The following is a 20,914-nucleotide window of genomic DNA, read 5'->3' as shown; positions in this document are numbered from 1 at the left end:
ATGTATTAGTTACTCAAATCAAATTAAAACTGTTTCTATATTATACACAGCCTCTAGCTTTTAAAAAACTGTAGTACAATGCAAATATGTTCATATGTAAAATTGCATTTAATTGATATGATAGCATAAGATGTTGTATTCTTCTGTTTCAGAGGGACCGATGTCTTCAAGGAATCCTTTTATTCCTCTTGTTAATAAAATGCCTCCATCTCCTTGGCATTTACAAACCAATCGCTCCCAGCCTGACCATGATACGACTCTCCTGCTCCAACATTATTCTGCCAGTGGTAAAACTATTCTTCTTGAGCAAGTTCCCTTCCTAGTAGGACTTGAAGCTATCATCATGCCTTCTAGTTTAAAGTGCTTTTTAAAATAGTAGCAAATGAAAATAAACTTATGGTCGCCTGGGACAGTCATTCACAACTCTGGCCTGTCATCCCCCACAGTTCAGTTTTAGGTCAAGCCTTTGAACATCCAGACCTTATGCTTTCACAGCTGTCAATGGAAGGTTAAGAAGATTCCTCTCCCCTAGTACTGTGAGAACAGCTAAGTGGGTAAAATACTGTGGGGAATCATTGGATGAAAGGTACCTTTTAAGTTTAGAATACTGTAAAAGACATCCTTGAGAGGGTCTGTGAAGAAAAAAAGTAGGTCAGTCCCATGGTGAGAAAGGGAAGTGACATAGGGACCATGTGAGTGCTATAAAATATTAAGAGAAGCAGCAGAGGGGCAGCTAGATGGCACAGTGGATAGAGCACCGGCCCTGGAGTCAGGAGTACCTGAGTTCAAATCCGGCCTCAGACACTTAACACTTACTAGCTGTGTGACCCTAGGCAAGTCACTTAACCCCAATTGCCTCACTAAAAAAAAAAAAAAAAAAAGAGAGAGAACCAGCAGAAGCCCTGACTTCAGCACAGTGGGTCAGATGCTCTCTTGGGGATTTATGGGGAACAAAATAGACAAGAATCAGGTAGAATGAGAAGCCTACAGAGGAGCTGTGATCTACATCAGTGAAGGTAGTCACCCATACCACTGAAATCCCATATTCATCCAATTACCTACAAGGATAACAAAGTATAAGTATTTTAGCCTGTGGCGATATGATGTAAAATGCCATCACTTTATTTATAGTGTTTGGGAGGCTTAAGGTTATATCTAGTTAGATTATGTAAATCCCAATGATGAGCTTTGCCTCATGCCTCAGCTCGCTACTACCATGTACAAGATGGTGCTGGTTATTTTGTGATAAAGGCCTTATGATCTGGCAACATCAGGTACAGAGAAACCAAACCCAAGATGACACAAATGAGGGCTCAGGTTCCTTGTAGTCTATAAACAGAAAACAAGTTATCACACAGAAGTAATTAATTATAGTATTGCAGTAATAAGAATAACCAATTATACATGGCTAACAAGAAGCATAAATATGCCATGATACATTCATTTATTTCATCTAAACATTTGAACTGAATTTCTGATATAATATAATGGATTTCTTGTTCCATCAAAATGATTCCACAGCATTTATCTAAATATCAGTATTTGTTTCACTATTCACACTAACCCAATTGTTAACATCAGTTAAAATTCCTCTTACTATTAATTGACTTTATATCCTTAATGACTAAACTGACCTAGGGAACACAAGCATGTATTCTCCTCTCTCTGACTTTTAACTCCTACAATTTTTCCTTAAAGAAACCTAGTTAGATTATCTGTGACCTCTACCCAAATGTAAGACTTTGTAATAACAGTAGCTAATATTCATATAGCGCTTATTTACTAGGTGCCAGGAACTGTGCTAAACACTTTATAATTATTATCTCATATGAGTTTTACAACAACCCTAGGAGGTAGATGCTATTATTATTCCCATATTACAAATAAAGAAACTAGAAGGGGCAGCTAGGTGGCACAGTGGATAGATCACCGGCCCTGGATTCAGGAGGACCTGAGTTCAAATCCAGCCTCAGACACTTGACATGTACTGCTGTGTGACCCTGGGCAAGTCACTTAACTCCAATTGCCTCACCCAAAAGAAAGAAAGAAAGAAAGAAAGAAAGAAAGAAAGAAAGAAAGAAAGAAAGAAAGAAAGAAAGAAAGAAAGAAAGAAAGAAAGAAGTTAAGTGACTTGCCCAGGGTCACATAGCTAGTAAGAATCTGAGACCAGATTTGAACTCATTTCTTCCTAACTCCAAGCCCAGAGTTCCGTCCATTATGCTACCTTGCTGCCCCTAGTAGTATACGGATTTTTTTTAAAATAAGGAACTATTTTTTCTACAATATATTATACATACTATCAAGCATAGACATGTAAAACGTGTGGGTAGGATCATACCCACTGATGGTAAAAAATATTGCCATAGTCATACAATTTTATCATGTAAACACAAAATACAACAAAATAAAAGGGAATCAAATGTTTTCAAGAAAGTTACTCTGATGCTACAATGATTTCATAGTCTCAACAATGTGAACATGGCTTCCAAGTCAGGTCAACAATAAGCATTTGTTAAGTGCTTTATTTATACTATGGTAAATGTTAATACAAATACAAGCAGAAAGACAGTTCCAACTCTCAAGGAGCTTATATTCTAATGGGGGAAGACAACACCAGTGAGACTGAAAAGGGGAAGAGATAAAGGCATAAGAGTGCAGCCTGGAAAAGAATGAAGATATGACTGACCCAGGCATCATCCCTTAAATGGGGGTTCTAGGAGAAAACAGCCAATCAAAGGAGAGGCTTCAGAGGTTGGGGGACTTGCACTGTGATAAGTAGAGGGGTGGAGTGAGCTTCTAGGGTGACGATGCTTGCATAGAATTCTGGAATGCCAGGATCCATTGATACAAATTGCCTTCTCATCCTATGTGATTCTTGTACAAGTTCTTCCACAAATTCTCCATAGATCATCTACCCAGTGCACTGGAGGTTTTCATCTAGCTCTCTTGATATTTTATGGATGCTAATACAAAACTTGGGCTGTCCATATATTATCTCTTATTTTTACTCCATGACTTGCTCACTTCCTTTTTGGTCCACACTCATTTTTTGCTTTGTCTTTAAAGTACTTCATGAACACAAGCCAATGTAGGTAATGTGCAAACATGTTTTACTGCTGTGTGTCATTTCACGCATACAGTGAAAGGATTTCAATTCCCTATTACTTAGTGCTCCTTAGGCTCTGTCAACTGACTGTAAGTCAGTTGCACTAGCATGAATGCCTAGGTAAATATTTCTTTGCCTCCCATTACCAGACCACCAGTCTTTAGTTCCAAACTCTGTCATAAGGGGAGTGTGTTTGTATGTATATGTGTGTATATATAATATCTACATACATTTCAAGAATTTGTAATTTCATCACTGTGTTTCCTTCCTTCACTGATACAGGCCACACAACCCCTCTCTGACTATGGTCTTATAGAATTGCTGTGAACCAAAAAAAAGTATTACTTTGCAACTAAGTGATCAATCAGCAAGCATTTATGAAGTACCTACTACATATTAGGCATGGTGCTAATTGTTGGGGATAAAAAAAATGAAATAGCTCCTGATCTCAAAGAGCTTGCATGCTATTGACTTGGTGATGAGATTCTCCTTTAATAATAGTCATGTGGCCTCTTACCAGAACCATAACAAAGCCCTTCCAATTTAGTAGAGCCTATAGAACCTGGTACCAAAGACCAGGGCTTCTTAAACTTTTTCCACTTATAACTCTTTCTGCCCAAGAAATTATTATGCAACCCTGGATATATAGGCATATAAAATTTGTATACATAACCTTTCATTGGTGCCAAATTTTTTTTGCAACTCTCACATTCAGTTACATGACCCCAAATGAGGTTATGACCTACAATTTAGGAAGCTTTGCCATAGACTACCTAGGGTTAACAAACTATGATGAGATACTAGGCTAGATCTTAAGAGAATTAGACACAGACAGAGGATAGCTAAGTGGCACATTGGATAAAACGTTGGGTCTAGAGTCAGGAAGACCTGAGTTCAAATTTGACTTTAGACACATCCCAGCTGTATGAAACTCAGCACATCACTTAACCTATTTGCTTATCTGTGAAATGAGAATAATAATGACACCTACTTCCCAGGGTTGTTATAAAGGTAAATATTTGTAAAGGTAATATTTATAAAGGACTTTGTAAACCTTAAAACATTATATAAATGATTATGATTATTATTTATTCTCCTATCCCCTCTCCCACCTCTGATTTCATTGATGCAAGAAATTCCCCATGAGTAGTTCTCTCTGCCAAAGCAGATCAACATCAGTTCAGCAATTTGTAGTTTTAGAGGGTTGCCAAGGGGGCACTGAAAATTTAAGTGACTTACCTAGTGTCACAAAGCCAGTATGTGTCAGAGATGGGACTTGAACCCAAGTCTTTCTGACTTTGAGGCTAACTTTTTGTTCATTATGACATATTGCTTCTGTGTATATGGATATAACACATATCATTTTTAGGAAAATAATATAAAATATGTGGCTTTATAGAAATATTAATATAATTATATATGTACACATAAATATAAAAATCACTGGTTCTCTTTAATAAGAAAAAAGGACCAGTAGTTATGGACAGAAAAAAATGGAAGAGGTAACCAAAGAATAACCCCGTAAGACATAGTGTACAATTTTAGAACAAATGAGATCAGGCCTTTAAGTCATTTGGAGGTTATCTTCCATTCAGAGGCCAAGTGCTGTGCTCAGTCTAGTAAGTACTTCAAGAAATGTTCCCTGAGATGCTTGCCTAGATATGGTCCCATCCACCCTGAAGGCATTCAGAAAATACTTGTTGCTTTAAATGCTTGCTAGAGTGGGCTGTATAAGCAAATATACTGAGCCTTTGATCTGGCCTCTTAAACTCATGTCTAAGAAATCTCTCTGTTCCAGCCACCATAACTAAACCTAATCTGGAATTAAATTGAACTTTAAAGCAATCACCATGCATATCCTTTAAGGACTTTAGTCTCCTCCGAAAGTCTTTTCCTTCTATAACATATACTTTCTCTCCCACCTTCCCCATTTAAAAAAAAAAGAGTATTAATGTACCCAAACATGTCTTCTGTTGCTGCCACAGTGTAGTTCTTTGTAAAGGCTGTTTTCGGCTAAGGATTGTTTATTTGTTTGTTTTTTTATTTTTTTGCAGCTGGCTGGTGTCCTGTTTACAGCGACCTACTCATACCTTGGGCGATTTCTGTTCTCAACTCATGCCTTTCCATTTAGAAGCTTTGCAGACTCCTTCCAAATGCTGTTGCTATGTTTTCTGGGAATCAAAGAGAAGGGAACATTCTTTAGTCTTTACAAGTCTAATCAGTATGCCACAGTTTATTATTATGGGACCCTTTTCATAACAGTGATCATTTTGTGGTCTGGAATAGTAAGTACTGTAATGCAATACATAGCTTAGACTTGACTATTAAGAAAAAAGGTTTAAATTAATATCCAGAGACCAACTTCATGTGCAATGCTCGTTGGTTCCCATTGTGTATTTCTGCACTGTGCAGGTCAAATTCCCTTACAGTGATTTCCCATCAGTGCTGTGTTCTCAAATTTTGTTCTGTAGACTGTTATTTGAAATGAGTGGGCTGCTGGATAAGACTTAAACACCTTGTCATATAGAAGCTTGTATTGCAATGGGATTTCATTTGTGGCTTATCATATTACATACACAGTGTACCTCTGCCTTACCAGTAGCAATAGAGGTCTGGAGTACTTAATACATTTTTCTATATGATAGTAATATCATGGTATCTCAGAGGAACAGGGTTCTAGGGCCAAACCTGTTACCAACTAGCTATTTGACTTTGGACAAGTCACTTTATTTCTCCTGGTTTCAGCTGTTTATAGAACAAGAAAGCTGTGTGAGATGTCTACAACTCCTTCCAGACCTAAGGTTCTATTATTTTCTTATGATAAATATCAACAGGAACCATAAGTAGAATTTCTAAAGCACAAATTAAAGAGGGAAAAAACGGTGCTTTGAAAAGACAGACATTTTCTTCTGCCTTAAGATTAAATATCATGAGTCTACTATAGCCAAAATGACCAGGCACTGAACTGTGAAAGCCCATTCACACTGAAACAATTCAAATTTTTAAAACTAACCTGCTTGATACAGTTTTTATTTTAAACCAATTTGCAGGAAAATTTACATTTCAGATACAGGCAATTCCATCAAGTTCTCTATCAGTCTGTAAGCTTATTAAAGGAAGAGAAAAAGAACGAACAAAAATCATTATAATCTCCTCTGGCTCTGTTTTGGTTTTAGCTTGCACCTATGATTATTTAGTGTAGCAAAATCCTGGTGTGCAAATTTCCTCCATTAGTAAGTCATCTGGACCTTGTAATCAGAAAACTTCCGATGACTTGCCTATGGTCACACAAGTAGTATACATGAAGGGAAGGACTAGAGTTCAGGTCTTGCTGATTCTAAGTCTGGCCATTGATCCCAAGTCATGTTCATTGAAATCCAGATTTAAGCCATAAGCTCCTAGAAGATTCTGGTTAGAAATGCATTTTTATTTAACAGTGTCCTTAGAGCTTTTTTGGATTAATTTTATACTGCAATGATCTTTTCTAGTTGAGAGGCACCCTCATTGCTTTTATGCAAGATGCAAAGAGATCTTTTCGAAGTCCACGTCTGGTGAAATTCAAAGATGTCGCTGACCACACTTGGGAGAAGGTGCTCTCCTTTCTGGGAATACAAAGACCAGTGATAGCAGAGGAAGCAAGTGTGCAGGACAATGTAAGCTACTGGGCTCTCAGACTACAAATTGGGTTGGTGTTATTCTTTTTATTTATTTATTTATTTTTGAGTGAGGCAATTGGGGTTAAGTGACTTGCCCAGGGTTGCACAGCTAGTAAGTGTTAAGTGTCTGAAGCTGGATTTGAACTCAGGTACTCCTGACTCCAGGGCCGGTGCTTTATCCACTGCGCCACCTAGCTGCCCCTTGGTGTTATTCTTAAAGTAATGGTTTTGGCTCAAGGTTGTATGAACCAACAGAACAGCAACTCTCCTGTTTGTTTGTGTGTGTGTGTGTTTGTTTTAGCAATTAAAGGAAGGCTTTAGACTTCTAACCACATCCTATCTAAAGAGGAAAGTTGCAGTAATCTGTTTAAAAAGAACCATATAATCATCAAATGAAATTTGAAAGTGTGGCTCATTTTCAAAATTAGAGGTTATCATAGTGCTATTAGAGAAGAAGACAAATTTCACATATCCTTTGATACATTTGCTATTTTTTTCTTCCTTTCAGAATTTCTATCTGGATGAATTTGAAAGCCTGTTGGATGAACTTCTGTTGAGAGTTAATGGCTTATACTACAGCCTTCATTATTCTCCTCTGGAAAAACCACCCAGTGACCAAGGAGAGGTAGAACAAAAGGATGAGACCCTAGCTTATACCATCAATTCACTTTCCTCGGAAAGCAACATATAGCTTTGCCATTTTCAAAATCATACAGCTCTTTAGATCCTTGGTAGTGGACTATGGTGATGATGGTCATTTTTCTTTAATATTATTGAGATGATGTGAAATAATTAGCTTTCTAAATCCTATATAAAATTCCTAGTAGTCTTTGGCTTGATCAGAAATTTACCTTTTCATTGATAAAATTTTTTATTGTTTATTTTCTTTCTTTCTTTTTTTTTTTTTTTGCCGGGCAATGCGGCTTAAGTGACTTGCCCAGGGTCACACAGCTAGTGTCAAGTGTCTGAGGCCGGATTTGAACTCAGGTACTCCTGAATCCAGGGCCAGTGCTTTATCCACTGTGCCACCTAGCTGCCCCAGTTTATTTTCAACCATATAATATAAGCTCTTTGAGGGCAGGGACTCTGTGTGTGTTTGTCTTTGCAGTTCTAAGGCTCTGGTTTAATAAAATGTGTCGAACTAGATACTCTCATACCAACAATATTTCTATCTTTTGCATATGTGCACACTGCATTATTTCCTGTAAAGAACTGTTCTTCTCCCATACCTTTGAGAGAATTGGAGATGGGTTAGCCAGTTTTTCCTGATTTCTGATTGGCAAAAGAGGGCACCTGTGAATGAAAGTACACAGATAATACTACGAGTTCCATACCTCATTTTTCTGTTATATCCTAGGTGTTATTAATCTGTGTCTATTATTTAAATGTCTTTTTAAAAATAATTCTATTTCAATATAATTAGTTTTCTTTGTAATCTCGTGTATTATTTTATGCACTTAAAAACATTATTCTGAGAAGGTCTCCAGGTTTCACCATATTGCCAAAAGGGGTCCTTGACACACAAAAAAAGTTAAGAACCCCTGGGCCTAGAGAATATTCTTTCCTCAGCAAAACACAGACCATAGTTGTGCCAGGAAATTAGATGCTCTGCAGAAGTCACAACTTTGGGTTCCACAGGTATCCATAAGCATAAGTCATGATGGAAATTAGCATGATAGTGACATGACCATCTAGTAATATGCTATAGCCTAATTAATTTATTAATTTATTCAATACATTAAGCACCCCGCTTTTTTGAATGCAGATGAGTAAAACACAATCCTTACCCTGTTGTTGCTTGTAGTATAGTAAAAATAATAGCAATAATTACTGGGCCCCCAAACCCTATGGGTGGAATGAAAAAGATCAAAGGGAATGGTTGGAGTTGCAAGGAAGCTACTCCTACTGCAGATTAGCAGCAATTAACAGGCCACAAGTAGTTGTCACACTTGAGACTGGGGAAGGGGAAGAAAGTTGTAGTTCAAACTGAGATCTGATCAAGGAAACAGGAAGCCAGACTGAAGTCAAACTAGGAGTCCATGAAGACAAGCTGTCCAGAGGGCTAAGCAGGAAGTTGTATATTGAAATTTTGTCAGGACAACTCCATGACAGCAGAAGCCCAAAGCATTGGCAACTGATATTTTTTGTTTCCCTACTAGAAATTAGCCTGAGTCAGTATTATATTATGGTGTTAAGCATGCTACCTCCTCATTCAGCTATGGCTGCAAAGGGGAACCCAGACTTTTGTAAATTTGGTCTCACATTTTTTTTTTGGTTGTTTGTTTTTGTTTTTGTTTTTTTTGGTGAGGCAATTGAGGTTAAGTGACTTGCCCAGGGTCACACAGCTAGTAAGTGTTAAGTGTCTGAGGCCAGATTTGAACTCAGGTACTCCTGAATCCAGGGCTGGTGCTTTATCCACTGCGCCATCTAGCTGTCCTTGGTCTCATATTTGTAAAACACTCTAAGATTTACAAAATGATTTCCTCAGAAATAACCCTTTAAGGGAAAGAGTACAAGTGTAACTATCCTTATTCCACAGAAGATAGAAGGGAGGTGTAGAGAAGTAAAATGACTTGACCATGGTTATCCAATCAGTAAGTGTCAGAGCAGGAACTTAAGCCCAAACTATAGCTCCATTCCTGTGTTCTCCATTATACATGAAGATGACACTCATGATCCACCATCAAGGACTTTGGGTTGTATTTTCAGGGCCAGTAGTCTTCACTTTTGTTAATCCCCATTTAATTGTTCTGTTTACTGAAAACTAGCTACTTAACAACTATATCCCACTGCTCTCAGCTTCAGATGTCTCTCCTCTCCTCATCAGTGCTTTCATTTACCTCTTGCTGATCCTTTCTTTCTCCATTATGACTGTTCTCAACCTTCTGCTGAAACCCTTGTTAACCTAACTCCCATATTCCTAACAAATGTTCTCATCTACTCTTTTACTGAGAGCTCAAGTCGAAGCTGTCAGAAATTTCTTCAGCGTCCCTGTTCCACTGCTCCACACCTATGTCCTCTTCCAGCTTCTTCTTAATCTGAGAGTGAGCCAATGGTCATTCTCCTTGGCATTGCTAATTCCTCCACTTTTGCTACTGTTCCCACCTTTTCCTGTATCATCTGTGACTTTATTTCTTTTGATCTCTCCCTTTCTACTTGCTTCTTCCCCTTAGTGTATCAATGTGCTTAGGTCTCCCCCTCACCCCATCTTGGGTGGAAGAAACCTCTACTTTCCCTTATGGTTATGATGCTGCCTCTCTCTATTTTGCTGCCCCAGATGTCAAAGGATTAGTATATATTTGCAGCCTCTACTTTGTCAACTATTCACAAATTCTTCAAACACTTGTAATCCAGTTTCTGTCCTCACCACTCTGCTGAAACCACTCTCTCCTGGATTAGTAATGATCTCTTACTAATATAATTGTATGGCTTTTTTTGTTTTACCATTCTCCTTGTCCTCCCTTGACATAGTTGACTACATGACCTCCTTCTTGATGGTCTCTTCTCCTTTGATACCTGAAACACCACAGTCTTTTTGATCTACCTCTCTTTTTAAACCTTTTTATCTTCCTTCTGTCTCTTAAATGGGGATGTCTACTGAAGTTTGATCTGTGGTCCTCTTTTAATATTTTCTCTATAAATTATCTCATATAATCTCAAATTCTCCATTATTTCCATATTTATATACACAAGTGTATTTAGCCATACATATATGTGTATATTTCATTTCATTTTGTAGGTAAGGAATGAGGCCAGCTAATTTTATACATTAAGAACTTGCCCAAGATCACACGGCTAATAAATATCTGAGGTGAAATTTGAACTCAGGTCTTCCTGACTCTTGGCCTGTCTCTCCTTCTCTCTCACTCACTCACTCTTGCTCTCACTTTCCCCACATATGTATACATGCAAATATATACACATATGTATGTATATATATGGAAATATGAACCTAGAACAAATATACGTAGAATTAGGATGCAAAATCAAAAAACCTAATATACATATATGTTTATTTAGCCACACATTCACTCATTTATTTATTTATCTATTTATTTATTCATCTATCTATCTATTTATCTATCTATGTGTTTATACTTGGATATCACACTTGAATGTCAAACTTTACAAGTCCAAAACTGAACTCCGGACCTCTACATTTCCCATCCCTTGATAAATCTGTCCCTTATCATAATTATCTATACTGATGGTACCACCATCCTCTCATTCACCCACGCATTCTGAATACTCTTGAATTCTTTTAGTACTGTTTCACACTCTAAGTCCAAAACAGTTGCCAAGTCTTCATTATATCTCTTCATCTCCAAAATACATACCCTTTTTTCTACTCTCACTGTAACCACCCTAATTCTGGCCTTATAGTTTTGCTTCCTGACTGGCCTCATCTGCTAGCTTTCCTTCATTTTACCCACAGCATCTCTGTCCTAGTAAAATTCCTAATGTACTACTCTGATCATGTCACCCAAAAACTTTTGGTGGTTCTTGAATGTCTACTGAATAGAATGCAAACTGATCTTGGCATCCAAGGGTCTCCACAATTGAACTTCAGTACACATTTTTAACTTAATTTAATTCCCCTTTATATATTCTATATTCTAATCAAAATAGACTACTCTGAATCCCCCATTCTCATTCAGATTGTCCTTTCCCCTCTCTATTCTGTATTCATACGATTCCTGGGCTAGAAATGCATATCCTACTCACAACCTGATGGAATTATTATTTTAATTTGAGGACCAAATCAGATTCAACTTTTCTTTGAGCCTTTCCTAAACCACCCCTCCCCCATCACCAACTAAATGTATTCTCTCCTCAAATTTCTCGTGGAACTTTGACATTAATTAGTCTCCCTTATACTAGTAATTTCTATGTTACAATAGCCAAGGATCGTATATTTAAAGTTGGAAGGAATCCTAGGTATCATTGAGTCTAATCCTTCCATTTACAAATGAGACAGTTGAGGCACAGAGAGGTGGAAGTTAGTTGTCCAGGGACTACAGCTAGTAAGTGTCTGAGGCTGGATTTGGACTCAGGCCTTCCTGAGCGCAAGTCCAGTGCCCTATCTATTGGTCCATTCCGCGTCTCAAAAACTTGAATTGATTGACAGTTGGAGGGAGCTAGGCAGGCTAAAATTATTTTGGATCCAAGGAAGTCTAATAATGTAGTTCTAAGAGTCTTCCCAATAAAATCAAAGTAAAGAAAGGATGACCATTACCACCAAAATTATACAATATCTACTAGATATTATATCTAGTATTAGAAATTAGAGTCAGTACTAGAAATTCTGGCTTTAACAATAACAGAAGAAATAGAAATCAAAGGAATTAGAATGAGCAATGAAGAAACAAAACTATTTCTCCTTACAGATGATATGAATTCTAGAGAGTCAACTAGTTGAAACAACTTCAGCAAAGTTGCAGGATACAAAATAAACTCTGTAAAGAATTAATTGTTATTTGAGGTTTTTATGCCTCAGTGCGCACTGGCCTGGGGCTCCGCAAACTGCACGATGCAACCCACTGGTTGTAGCCGTTCCCAGGGCTCTGGCACCTCACGTCATCACCACTCGCCAACGCCTTCATGGGCCTGGCAAAATTATAATGATTGGAAGCCTAGTGAGGGCAGTCATGTGACTGTCAGAGTGGCCATCCCATTGGCTGGGGCTGTGTGGGATGTTTCTAGGTTTGGGGGAGGAGAATTGGGCATTCTAGGTGGAAGCTGGAAAGCAACAGGCTTTCAGCTGAGTATTTTCATCTGATTCCTGGGCAGTGGTATTTTTTCAGGTATTATAATTTCCCTTCCCCCATTTTATTTCCTTTCCCTTGATCATACTGATCCTGTTTGTGGTTTTTTTTTTTAACTTCGTTCTTGTTAAAATAAATCTTGTTCTGTTTTGAGGGAGGCTGCCGGTCTCCTTCCTTGCCCCAATATTGCAGCGAGCCGCTTAGCTAGCACTCCCCAATTAAAAATTGGTCCCCACAACTCACATAAATCATCACCTTTTCTCTATACTACCAACAAAACGCAACTGGAGAGATAAAAAGGGAAATTTCATTTATAATAACTGCTGGCAACATAAGACACTTGGGATTTTACCTGCCAAGACAAAACTATATGAACACAATTACAAAGCACTTTTCCCACAAATAAAGTTAGATCTAAAAAACTGGAGCAATATTTATGCTCATAGGTAGGCTGAGCTAATATAATAAAAATGACAATTCTACCTAAATTAATTCACTTATCTATTGCCATACCAATCAAACTATCAAAAATTATCTTATAGAGCTGGAAAAACTAACAACAAAATTCATCAGAAATTCATCAAAACATCAAGAATATCAAAGGAATCTATGAAAACATGTGAAGAAAAATGTCCTAACAGTACCAGATCTCAAACAGTATTACAAAGTGATAATCATCAAAACAATGTAGTACTGGCCAAGAAATAGGGTGGTGGACCAGTGGAATGATTAGGCATACAATATACAGTAGTAAATGACCATAATAATCTAGTGTTTGATAAACCCAAAGATTGAAGCTTTTGGGACAAGAACTCACTATTTGACAAAAATTGTTTGGAAAACTGGAAAGCAGTTTGGCAGAAACTAGTTGGAGACCAATATCTCTCATCATATACCAAGATGAGGTCAAAATGGATACATAATTAGGAAGGCATGGGAAATTTTACATGTCATATCTATGAATAAGGAAAGAATTTATGGCCACACAAGAGATAGAGATAATTTTGGTTTCATTAAATTAAAACAGGTTTTGCACAAACAAAACCAATGCAATCAAGATTAGAAGGAAGGGAAGAAATAGGGTGGGGAGGGAAATTTATAGCAAGTTTCTCTGATAAAGGCCTCATTTCTCAAATATATGGATATCTGAGTCAAATTTATAAGAATGAGTCAGTCCCCAATTGACAAATAGTCAAAGGACATGAACAGGCAGTTTTCAGATGAAGAAGAATACCCTTGGATCCAGCAATACCACTACTAGGTCTATATCCCAAAGAGATTTTTTAAAAAGGAAAAGAACTTATATGTACAGAAAAATCTTTATAGCTGCTATTTTTGTGGTGGCAAAGAATTGGAAATTGAGGGGATGCCTTTTGGGGAATGGCTGAACAATGTGTGTTATATCATTGTGATGAAATAGTATTGTGCTATAAGAAATGATGAAAAGGATGCTTTCAGAATAACCTGGAAACTGCTGCAAAGTAAAGTGATCAGAACCATGAAAACATTGTGCACAGTGACAGCAACATTGTATGATGTTCAACTGTGAATAACAGCTTAGGATTCAGTAATACAATGATCCAAGACAATTCTGAAGAACTTATGATGAAGAATGCTATCCACCCCCAGAGAAAGAACTGATGGAGCCTGTACACAGATCAAAGGATACTTTTTTCCTTTATTTTTCTTGGCAATTTTTTGCTGTTTTATTTTGCAACAAGGCTAACATGAAAATGTTTTGCATGACTGCACATATATAACCTATATCAAACTGCTTACTTTCTGAAGAAGAGGTTAGGGGGGAGAGGGAGAGAATTTGGAATTCAAAAAATTTTTAAATGGATGTTAAAAAGTCTTTTACATATAATTGTGAAATATTTAACAAAATAAAAACACATTGAAGAAAAATAATATAGTTATAAGGCCTGATTCTCCATTCCCTTCCCCCACCCCCATGACTTTTACTTGGTAAGAAATGAGACAACAGTCCAGGGATTACTAATTACTTGGGAATAGGGTAAATTAACACAGTGAAAGGAAGAAAAGGGAAGTCAATGATGGAAAAGAGAGAGACCTTGCAAAAATGGTAGCAAGAAGAAATACCTAAAGTGCAGCAGAGAAAAATACCACATTTTCAAAATAAAAGTCACAATTCCTTCCTCAGCTAAACACTCTCTCCAGATGTCTCTATAATTACTGATGAACTACCATACTTCTAGACCCCACTTTGGTAACTTTAAAACCACCCTCAACTTTTTGCATTTCCTTATCTCTTGTATCTGACTAGTTCCAAAGTCTTGTTGAATATATCTCTGTAACATCTTCCTATTCTCAATCTGTCACTTCTCCAATCCATTCTTTCTGCAGATCTACAAAATTAAGATTTCTAAAATATGGGTTTGACTATGTTTCCCTTTTATAAAATTTTTTTTAAAACTTCATTGACTCTTGCCTCTAGGATAAAATACAAACTACTTAGCCTGGCATTTAAACATTTCTCATAATCTGCCTCCAGTCTACCTTTCCAATCCCATTTCCCATAACTGGTTTTCATGTACTCTGTCCTAAACAAACTGTTCAGATCTACTTACCCCCACCCACAAACTCTTATAGCACACTCCCTTTCCCCATGCCTTGAATGAGCTCTCCTCTTTATTTCTGCCTCTTTGAATCCTTAATTTTCTTCAACACTTACGTAAAAATTTGCTACTACTACATGTGAAATGCCTTTCCAGATTGTTCAGTTTCCTCTCTTACCTCACCACGTAGTATCTTCCAGTAGGAGTGCTTTGAGATCAGAGACTTTTTTTGGACTGTGCTCCCATTTCCTAGGTTAGTGCCTTCTACTGAATAGATGTGTAACAAATATTTGTTGGATTGAAAAGAATTTGGGATGTAGAGGGAACAGAGCTCAAAGTAAAATGTCCTACTATAATTTTAAGGCTTACTGCACATTCAGGGTAAAAGAATTTCCCCTCAGTTGTGTTTCTGTGGAACAGATTCCACAGGATTCTGTGGAAAGGTTGGAAGGGAAAATCCAGGAGAATGGTATACTATAAATAAGGACTCTTCATAAAGAAGTAGGAACTAGAATTTTTATGTGCTTTCATAACAAGAGCTGGTGTTTGTATAGCATTTTTGTTTGTTTTGTTTGTTTTGTTTTTATTTTTGGCTGAGCAGTGAGGGTTAAGTGACTTGCCCAGGGTCACACAACTAGTAAGTGTCAAGTGTCTGAGGCCGGATTTGAATTCAGGTCCTCCTGAATCCAGGGCCAGTGCTTTATCCACTGTGCCACTTAGCTGCCCCTGTATAGCATTTTAAGACTTATAAAGTTCTTTACATACACATCTCAATTCTCATGAAAGATCTTTTTAAGATTAGTACTATTATAATTATTCCCATTCTAGAGATGAGGAAAATGAAGCTAATGGAGCTTGATTGACTTATTCAGGGTTATACAGTTAGTATCTACGGTGAGATTCAAACGCAGATCTTATTGACTTCTAGCCTGACATTCCATCTACTTTTGCACTTTCTCTTCAGTCTTAGCTACTGTTTCATTTGTCAGCCAACTAAAGTAATGGAGTTCACCAGTGTCACAGCTCTGATCAATGTAAGACTGATCAATAAAGTTCCAAACTCACAACCTGAGGCTAATAGTGTATTTCTACAATTGCACCTTGTATTATTTTTTATTATTTTTATTTTATTTTTAGTGAGGCAATTGGGGTTAAGTGACTTGCCCAGGGTCACACAGCTAGTAAGTGTTAAGTGTCTGAGGCCGGATTTGAACTCAGGTACTCCTGACTCCAAGGCCAGTGCTCTATCCACTGTGCCATCTAGCTGCCCCGCACCTTGTATTATTGTTTCCATGTCTTTTGATTGCTACTTAATAGTAGTGTCAGTACTTGTCTATACTTATATCCTTACCAAAATACCTCACTCATAGTGAGACCAGTGATGTCATTGAGGCAGGGAATTCCCAAGTGAGAAAGCTCAGTCTACTAAAGCAGGTAAGTACCTTCTCTGGAATTTAAAGAGTTGCCTAAAGTACTGAGCAATTAAGAGACTTTCCTGGGGGTAATACAGGAAGTCTATATTGGAGATGGGAATTGAACCCATGTTTTCCTGGTTTCCAGGTCCGCACTCCATCCTTTGTGCTATGCTGCACATGGTATCAATAAGTGCTTGCTGTTGTTTCCTCAAAGATTCGATGGATTCTTTAATATTGTCTTTTGGTGTTTGCTCCCATTTGTGATGCATGAAAGCTCCAGGATGGTGGATGAGATGGCTTCCAGGTGACATTAAAGAAAAAAAGTTCTAAGGCCATATTTACACAATCATCCCTTAATCACCCTTTACCATCAGCAAGGCAAAGAAATGTGACTGTCCTGACCCTTTCTGCTCAAGTTGTCTTTCTGTTACTTCTTTTCCTTTTCAAAGGTATTGATAATGTTGTGACAAGGAGGGAAGGGAACCAAATAGTCTTCTACTCTCCAAAACTACACAACCAGGGGACCTGAGTTTAAATCCTACATCTAAGGCTTACTTCTTGCATGACCTTGGGCAAGTCAAATTAACCTCCCTAGGCTTCAATTTCTTCAATTAGAAAGTGAGTAGGTTGAACTAGATAGTTTATGTATCAGTAATCCTATAATCCTTGCATAATTTTAAAGTATTTAGATGTTGGAATGACTGCTTTGGAAAAGGTTGATCCCAAATTTAAATGCTTATATAAGGTCAATGGAATGATTTGAAATGATGGCTTTTTTTAAAGGGGAATATCTTCACACTTAAATAAATTAATTTTTTTTCAGCAGTGTGGATGCCTCCTCTCTAAGTACAACATTAACCCTTTTATACCTTAAACATTCTATAGTAGTTACTATGCTCAAAGAAACTTAATCACCTGCTGTCCAATCTCCTGGTGATGAACTTCTGTAAACTTAGCTAACTGGTTGTCAGGCCACATCTCCTGGCCCCTACTCCAAATATTTCCACCCTGGTAGAACCTGTCAAAGCTTGTATCTTGTTGGCATAGCCTTTGAAAATGGGTCACCTACAGGCCACAATGAGGCCTTAGTGTAGGACTTGAGTGAGAGACAGGAAAATGAGAACAGAGAAAAAGGCATCTATTCAAACTTTCCTGGACAGTTTTTTTAAAGAATGAGATCTAGTTCAGTCATCTTCAAATGGTAGCATTATCTGACTCTCTTATATGTAATATGAATCAGGGAAGCTGATCCATGTGGATTTCCTAACTTCAGCATGATTCATTTTCTTAAAATTTAACCTTCAGTCATGAAGATGCTTGTACCTTATTTTTTCTTCATTAAACAAAAGGGGGCTGCCTAAAGCTAGTAGTAACATTACCTCCACATGATATTGTTCTCTGTGTTTTAAAAATGACTCATTTAAACAAAATGCTTTGAATCTGCCAATCTCAAAATCCCACCTCCTCTGTTCTTCAACATGCCTGTGCCCTTCAGAGCCTGTTAGCTATGAAAGATTCTGGAACAGGAGCAAAACTTAGAAACAAGGAGGCTGATTTTTTTTATAGCTAAACTCTTTGCCCCAGGTGAGCCTCTGATTCATTCTTTCCATAATTCTTATTGTTTACTAGCTCTCTTTTCTAAACACAGTGATTTACTGTCTAAAGGGAGCTTGGTCAGTTTGCTTGAGTCTGGCTTTTTTTAATCTGTTTTCTCAAATAGGTTTTATAAATTGTATCAGTTTCATTAAATCCAGCACTTCTATTTAATAATATTTAATAAAATATTTCAACTAACCAACCAGCTTTTGTTAGGCACCTATTATTTACCACCCTAGAGAAAACAGAAGGGGGGAGAAGACATTCATCACTAGATTGGGTAACATATGGATAAAGGGAAAAAATTAAATATAGGAAATGAGAAAATAATGTAGGACAAAGAATTAAGTGTGTGATTATAATATACAGGCTGTAGTATATGTGGATTCAAATAAGGAAAGAGACATTGTGAGATGGAATCCATAAGGAAAGATTTTATGGGAAGATTGTTTTCAGCTAGGTCTTAAAGGAAATGTTATATTTAGATTAGTGGAAAGAAGGGGAGAAAACCAGGTAAGCAAAGGAACCAAAGAAAGAAAGAATATAGTTGGTAGTGGAGGAACAGAAGGTGACTAGTCTGATTAGAAAAGTGGTTCATATTGGGTGGTTGTAAGAGAGCAGTTTGAAAGTGGCAGCAAATAGGAAGAAATTGAAAAGGCTGATTGCATTTGATATAAAGAAAAAACTGAATAACAATCCAAAAGTGAATTAGACTGTGTCTTTCCCTCACTAAAGTCTTCAAACCCTTCTGTGGGGATTAAACTTGTCCCAACCTACAGTAAAAGAGATTGGGGCAGAGATCTGAGCCAATGGAACTTTATTAAAGGGTCCATGGTCCCTTCTAATGAAATGGACCCCAGATCTTCCTCATTATCTGAGATGCTTCCTTCTTCCTTGACCTTGTTTTTTATAGGGTTTGATCCCCAAATACACAAAAGAGGGATGGTAAAATCGTTGGTTGATAGACCTTGATTTTGAGAGTCAAAATAGACATATCAGCAGTTGGGTCACAGATTGGATGAAGCATGGGGCATTTCCACTGACTAAGTGGTCTTGATTTGGTCACTTATTCATGTTGGACAATAGAGAATGGTCTGGAGGCACAAAAATAAGTTGGAGGACTTTCCATGTAATTGAGTCACCTCTTCCACAATGGGCTTGGTCATCATGACAAGAAAAAACAAGGGTGGAAGACCTGTAGTTAGCTTCATATGATTAAGCAAGTGAATTTACAATCTGCAGTTCACAGCTCTGGGGCCTAATATATAGAACTTATAATCACTACCCCTATGGAACCATATCCAATTGATTAATACTGATCGGAATAGAGTAGGGAACTGTAGAGAAGATTTTCGGTCAGGTATCCATTGGATAAGATGTCCTCTGAATTTCCCCCCACACCAATGTTGGGATTCTGTGAATGAATGAACCTTGGTTAAGTTGTTAGAAGGCAGCCTTGATTACTAGGCTAAGGTGTCTAAATGTCAGTGCCCTCTATGACCCCAATCTACATTTCTGGCCTGATACTTTACCTCTCTCTCTTATTGTCTAATTACCCAGATCTTTTTAATTTTTTTTGATGGGGCAATGAGGGTTAAGTGACTTGCCCAGGGTCACACAGCTAGTAGGTGTCAAGTGTCTGAGGCCGGATTTGAACTCAGGTCCTCCTGAATCCAGGCCCTGTGCTGTATCCACTGGGCCACCTAGCTGCCCCTTATTGTCTAATTAGATCAGATGACTTCTTATTTCTCAAATGCCTGCCACTTTCTTGTCTTTAAATCTTAACTAAAAGCCCTTCCTAAAAACCCTACTCATGCTCGATATCCCTACTAAAGCCTTCAAATGACCAACCCAAATGCTACTTCCATCATGAAATCTTTTCCAATCAACCCACTTTTCTCATCTTATTTCACATTACACCCTGCCCCTTCCCCTGCCCCAACCCTGCTTCATGCACTTTGCACTTATGGTTCAGTCAAGCTGGCCCTGACACACTCTACACTTCTCTGGGCTTTTGCACTTCTTTAGAAGCTTGTTGCAAGATCAAAATGAGTCACTAATGTCTTCCACTCCTAGAATGCACTCCCTTCACCTCAGCTGCTTAGATTCCTAGGTTTTCTTTAAGACTCAAGTGTTACCTTCTGCCCGAGGACCTTCTTGGTACCTATAGCTGTTAGTGTCTTCTCCACCAAGGTTACCTTGTATCTGTTTCTTTTGTAACTTTCTATGTATGTACTCCCCAATACAGTGAAATCTCCTTGAGAGCAAAGACTGTTTGAATTATGTCTTTGTCTACCTATTGACTAACATAGTGACTGGCATATGAAATCTAGTGCTTAATAAATGCTCACTGATTGATTGACAAACTAATTTTCATATACTTCTTCATATGGAACAGTCTTCTGTAGCTGAAGATTGAAGGAAGACAAGGAATCAAGGAGTCAAAGGTAAGGAGGGAGTTTATTGAGTAGGCTGTGAGTGGGGAGGGTGACATAGTAAGATGAACTTTAGGAAGATCCCTTTGGTAGCTGAGTGGAAAATAGGTTAGAGTAACAGGGAAACCATTTAGAAGGTTAGTGTGATAGTCTAAGTGAGAGGTGATTAAGGCTTGTGCCAGGGTGGTATCTATGAATAGAGGGGGGAAATGTATATGAGAGATGTTATATAGGTAAAAATGGCAAGATCTGACAGTACATTGAATATGTGAGTGAAAAGTAGAGAATGACATTATGGTTTTGAGCCTGGGTGGCTGGAAAGATGGTGGTGCCATTGACAATAATAAGGAAGTGGGGAAGTG

The 20,914-nt window shown here is 37.7% G+C and overlaps 1 protein-coding gene across 1 annotated transcript in view; it reads left to right on the top strand.

Moving 5' to 3' along the window:
• The window catches only part of PKD1L1 (polycystin 1 like 1, transient receptor potential channel interacting), a 166,545-nt gene extending 158,856 nt beyond the window's left edge, over positions 1–7,689 (top strand). Inside the window, exons 49-52 of the mRNA XM_044001117.1 lie at positions 153–287; positions 5,161–5,391; positions 6,595–6,759; positions 7,271–7,689. Coding sequence (XP_043857052.1) covers positions 153–287; positions 5,161–5,391; positions 6,595–6,759; positions 7,271–7,453 — 714 coding nt within the window. The 3' untranslated portion in view covers positions 7,454–7,689. The remainder of the gene's footprint in view (positions 1–152; positions 288–5,160; positions 5,392–6,594; positions 6,760–7,270) is intronic.
• The last annotated feature ends 13,225 nt before the right edge of the window (positions 7,690–20,914 follow it).

This window comes from Dromiciops gliroides, chromosome 1 (genome assembly GCF_019393635.1).
Source record: "Dromiciops gliroides isolate mDroGli1 chromosome 1, mDroGli1.pri, whole genome shotgun sequence".
Lineage (NCBI taxonomy): Eukaryota > Metazoa > Chordata > Mammalia > Microbiotheria > Microbiotheriidae > Dromiciops > Dromiciops gliroides.
The sequence above is the reverse complement of the archived record's forward strand: the minus strand, read 5'-3'. Positions and strand labels throughout refer to the sequence as shown.